At 36.1% G+C, this 5,439-nt stretch overlaps 1 protein-coding gene across 1 annotated transcript in view; it reads right to left on the bottom strand.

The window, feature by feature from the left end:
• LOC107684116 (NHL repeat-containing protein 2-like) overlaps window positions 1-5,439 on the bottom strand; it is a gene marked incomplete at its 3' end in the record, with an annotated part of 15,400 nt that overhangs the window by 6,713 nt on the left and 3,248 nt on the right. The window contains exon 3 of the mRNA XM_016480332.1: window positions 2,108-2,563. Within this exon, the coding sequence (XP_016335818.1) occupies window positions 2,108-2,563 (456 nt within the window). The remainder of the gene's footprint in view (window positions 1-2,107; window positions 2,564-5,439) is intronic.

The raw sequence follows: 5,439 nt of genomic DNA on the forward strand, positions 1-5,439 counted from the left end.
CCCTTTAAATTCGACTAATATTAATTTTTTATTCACAATCTCCTCATCACAGGCAGGCACAGCACTCATTTCAGCATGTGTTCGTGTTTGTGTGAGCTGTCTGCGTCACTCATAGCACGTGCCTATATCGTGCGCTAAATCTAACTAATTTTTTATATCGTTATCGAAGAAGGTGTACCGTCGATAAATACTGATACCGTTTTATCGCCCAGGCCTAGTCCTTGCTGAATAAAAACATTCATTTCTTTCTTTCTTTTTTTTCTTTTTTTTTACTTACCACAAACTTTTAAATGGTAATGTATCATGGTTTTCACAATAATTAAAGCAGCAAAAACTGTTTTCATCATTGATAGGAAAATTTTAAGACTGGAATAATAATGCTGAAAATTCAGCTTTGCATCACAGAAATAAATTACATTTTATAATATATTAAAATAAAAAACAGTTAAATTAAATTGTAGTAATATTCCACAATATTACTGTATTTACCTATTTCTTATCAAATATGTCTTGACATATTAAAAAAATTCTTAATGATATGTGTGTGTGTGCGTGCGTGCGTGTGTGTGTGTACATGCACACACACAGACTTCTGGTTTACCATTATATAATTATATATTAAATAGAAAATAAAAAAAAAATATAGAAAAAATGCGTTGCTCACTTTAAAATGAATGGCTGAAACTATGTTGAGTAATTATTGAAACAAATATGTTACTTCACCAGTCAGGAAAAAAAAAAAGTTACCAGTCTGGGTTTTAATCTTAAGGTGTGGCTAAGACAATTGTTATGCAATCTGAAATCATGTTTGCAACATGTATGCATTTTATGAGAGCTGAACTCACTGCAGTAAGTAACAGTATATCTGCCTCTGGGTGAAGGCATAAGGTTGTGCTACAATTATAGTGATCTTAGTGTTTTGTTTGTAAGCAAATCAGTGAATCTGAGCAAAAATTTTGAATCAATGAATCGTTCTCACTGCACTGACTCGTCTTTCCCGTTTGAAGTGAATACCAACTTTACAGCCTTGAGGTGCAGTTACTTTTACCGTTGCTCATTTCAATTTGTTTCAATAGGAACCCATGCACGAGAGTGAAAAATTTCACCATGCAGATTTCACTAACGTTTAAGTTGCGCTGACCAACTGAGAGCTGCTTGGTTTGACAGTGACTTCTCTGTGAGCTGAGCTTCACACCTCGCTACACTATTGACAATAGAAAATGGACCGCTTTTTTGACCGAATGTGACCACACCTTTAAAGAATGGCTATACCACGAGCCAATAGCATTCGACAGCAGGTATTGACTGGGCATGTTATTGGTTGACTTACTAAATGAACACTCCCCCTTCACTAAACAGGTCATTTTGAGTCTGAAAGAGCACTGAACAAGTACTTACTGTGACTCTTGTTCATGACAGGTAGTTGGAGAAACAACAACAGGCTTTGTTGTCATAATAAAGGAAAATTATTACACTTGTTTCGGTCATGAACGAAGGAATCACTTGAATGCATGATTCAATGACTTGCTTATTACACAGAGAAAGACGCAAATCTTCCCACATAGTGAGGTAGATATGTGGGGGCGTGTTAGAACGAGCCGTTTTAGGTAGGCGTGGTTGACTCTGAACCTTTATAAAGAATATCTCTTTGGATTTGAGACTTTAGTCTTTGCGACTTTACAGATCTTCTTTATGCACCAAGAGCTTGTAACACTCCAAAGAGAAAGGAAAAATTGAAATCGCATCATATGACCCCTTTAATGCATCTTTGTTTAATAATAATAATAATAATAAATAAAAAATCTTTATTTTTAAATCTTTATTTAAAAAAAAAAAAAAATCTTACTGACCCAAAACTTTTGAACGGTAGTATGTGCATGAATTTTAATAATAATTAAATGAAGATCTGATCTGAACGCATGTCAAATTATATTAAGAAAAAATTTAACAAAGTACAAAAAATTCTGAAACTAAAATGCACATTTTCTAATGTAATTATGCACCATAAAGAAATTGAGTGTCCCTGTTTTCTTTAAAAAACAGAACAAAAGCAGTGTCCCCTGAATTTGATAACTTAACTTAAAAAGCGTGTATTAACAGGTCTTACCCCCTATAGAGTGCAGCACCTGCCCAGTATTGGAGACCACCAGTACCCTGTGGTGTCCTGTGTCGGCAATAGCCAACCGCTTGCTACTGGGGTCCATGGCTATTTTCCCAGGGAAAGAGAGGATGGAGGGAGGCAGGGAGTCTCTATACAGTTTAATTCCCACATCATGGTGCTTGAGCAGCCCTTGTTCTCTGTAGTGCTTGAGGGCAGCAGCAGTGAAAAGGAAGAGCTGTTCTCGATGGCCTTCACCCACCAAGGAGAAAAGCAGGTTCCCTCTGGGTCCCAGCAGTACCAGCGTGGGCCAGCAGGACACCTCCAGCTCCTGCCACAGACAGGCATCGCGGTCGTTCACTACAGGATGGGTGATGTCATATCTCAACACCGCACTGCGTACGTTCTGTAGGACCTTCTCATTAGGGAATTTAGCCGAGTGCACACCTACAACAACCAGACCGTCTGCAGAGATGGAAAAGAAGAGAAATGCAAGATATATAGAGGGTTTGACATTGACACTGAAGAGGAGGTATGATAATCTTATCCTGTTTTAGGCTTCTAAGATTACCAGAAGGGCCAATAACAGCTCAAATGATGAAATTAAAATAAAAACAAATAAAAAGAATACTTTATCATCTAGCACTTGATACTCTCTTTGAAGACCATCTGTAATGGAGATGAAAAAGAAATAAGTTTTTACCTACCAAAACCTACTGGCCTTAGTAGAACTTTTATTAAACTGCCCTGAGGTACATTTAGGTTTCAAAGTTATTCTAAAAGGTCCTTTATAAAGAACGTTTATGAAATAATTTTGAATCTATCGAGGTCTGAACCTAAATCAAAAGGGAACGATAGGAAAGTGGCTTTAATTTAATTATTGAAATTTATTTTTTGTCTAATTACAGTTTTTGTGGATGCTTTTTTTGTTCGTTCAAAGAAAATCTATTCAGGTTACACAAAGCTGTTCATTCTTATCTCCTCAACAATGTGTGGAAGCATGTTGCGTTGGTGTATGCTTCTGACATGTTTTATCCGAGTCCTTGAACACTGAAAATCCCAAAGAACCATCTTTTGTCCGTGTGTCAGCGCCTTGAATGTTTTCAACAGTACTAAACCTCACTCTTCATGAGTCACAGTTCCTTTCTTTTTAAAAACATTCAATAAAAGAACAACAAAGTCTGGAACAAAAATGTCTGTAAAGAGGACATGAAAATCAGCATTTTACTTGCTATAAAAGTCCTCAATGTACTAGAGATACTGTAATAATCACATTGTAAAACTCCTATCCACTCATCCAACGGAAACTAAGCAGAAATCATCATATTGACATTGAAAAAACCATTTAGGATCCTTGTTACTGATTAGATATGCAACGAGGTTAGCCAGTCATAACACAGTTCATTTACATAGAAGCCGCTGCCTTACTGTCCACAATGAAAGATGTAATGCTGAACGACATAGCATAAAAATACCCAATTAAGACATGTTTAATATACCGTTATGTGGAGTGTGTGTTTAGACCAATGGGATTCAAAGTGGGCGGGGAAACACAAACCTACAAAAAGGAAAACTAAGGGACTGACAACGTCATGTCACACGTTGCTTATCAAGGTCACAAAAAATGGACTAGATTTGATTGCTTGATACTTTATGTATCATCTGCTTAGGACAAAGTGTAAAGGCTGCTCACACCAGAATTAATTAAAATTCTATAAGAATAGGGTAGTCCACAACGAAGAGGAACAATATGGTTGGATTCACGTCCATAATTTTTTCCAGCTGATGAACGATAAAAACATTTGACAGCCAAAGAGAATCCACCCGACATTTAAGCTCTCCAGCATTTAAAATCAACAGATGACATATCATGCACACTTATAATAAACAGAACATTATCTTGCATTTGTGCGGACACAAATATAGTTACAGTTATTTTTCTTGTAAATGGGCCTTAAGGGTCAGAGAGGGTGTGAAAACTGATCAAGTTAACAAGTTAATTGGCTGTTTTTTAATGCAAGAATCCTTAACTAGGATTATAAATATACACACAAAAAAAAAAACGAAATGCTACAAAAGTATAGAAAATGTAGGCCCCTTTCAAGAAATGAGAGTATAAGAATCCCAGAGGTACATATCCTAACAAAGGCTACTGCATGCAGAATGTCAAAACCAATCAAGGAAAAGACAGGAGTCTTGATTGAGAGCTCATGCAGCCCCCAGGCATCCCATTATAACCAATGCGCTCTGTTTGTTCCAGTCTCCTGCACTACGCTATAGTCTGTGCTCACTCCGCACAGACTGTCAGCGGAACTTCTCCGCCTCGTCACTGGAAGTGACATTCCTCCATTCTATGTCCCTGGGGTAAGCAACACAGCCACTGATGATTGAAGCAGACGGACGATGGTTTTTAAATTCCGGTTTCAGCCGTCCATCAGAAGATTAAAATTCATAGGCTCAGTAGAGGAGGCGGGAAGCACACGCACGGGGGACCAGTGTCCCATTTCAGTATGCTTTTAGCCTGCTTTCCCTCTGCCTATAAATGCATTTGAAATACACCTGGCGTAGTCAAAATGTGCTCAATGTTTTTCTGTATTCGTTCTCATGTCTCTCCAGCTGATTTCCCCTCAGGGGAGTAAACGCATGCTAGAACCAGCACTTTTGCTTATGATGAGGAGTATGAGAGTGAAGTATAAGTGTAACCTATGGAATATATGCAGGTTTTAAGAACAAGGATTGCTTGGTTTCAATACGCGTGAGTTTAAGCTGTTGCCTGCCCCATCAAACTAGAGCTGTGTCGTCACTACGATTTTTGTTGATTATGTACATGTGTTTTTAGGAAAGTTAATAAATAAATATTAATAATAATACATGAAGCTGATTATTTATTCAATATATATAAATTTGTTTAAGAATAATAAATAAATTAATAACAATAAATAAGTTAATATGTTACTATTATTATTAATATTTTAAGATTTTAGTACTGGAAACATCAAACAAGTCAGTATGTTTATAAAAACTCTATGCTTACTGTAAAAATTCCAGCAAATAAAACTAATAAATATTTATTTTCTGTAAATGAAACTTTAAATTCAATGAAAAATATAAATATATTCTCCTGACACATAAAATATGTTGCTGAAAATAAATCTGTATTTTTATGGTAGTGCCACTGAAAATAGTGGCAGGGCAAGATTTATTTATTCTTTTTAGTAGAAGTTTAAAGGGGTCATATGATGCTTTTTTAAAGATCATTATTTGGTGTATTTGGTGTAACAGAATATGTTGACATGCTTTAATGTTCAAAAAACACATTATTTTTCAAATACTGTACATTA

The sequence above is a fragment of the Sinocyclocheilus anshuiensis genome, unplaced genomic scaffold (genome assembly GCF_001515605.1).
Source record: "Sinocyclocheilus anshuiensis isolate Anshui unplaced genomic scaffold, SAMN03320099.WGS_v1.1 scaffold553, whole genome shotgun sequence".
In the NCBI taxonomy this organism is placed as follows: Eukaryota; Metazoa; Chordata; class Actinopteri; order Cypriniformes; family Cyprinidae; genus Sinocyclocheilus; species Sinocyclocheilus anshuiensis.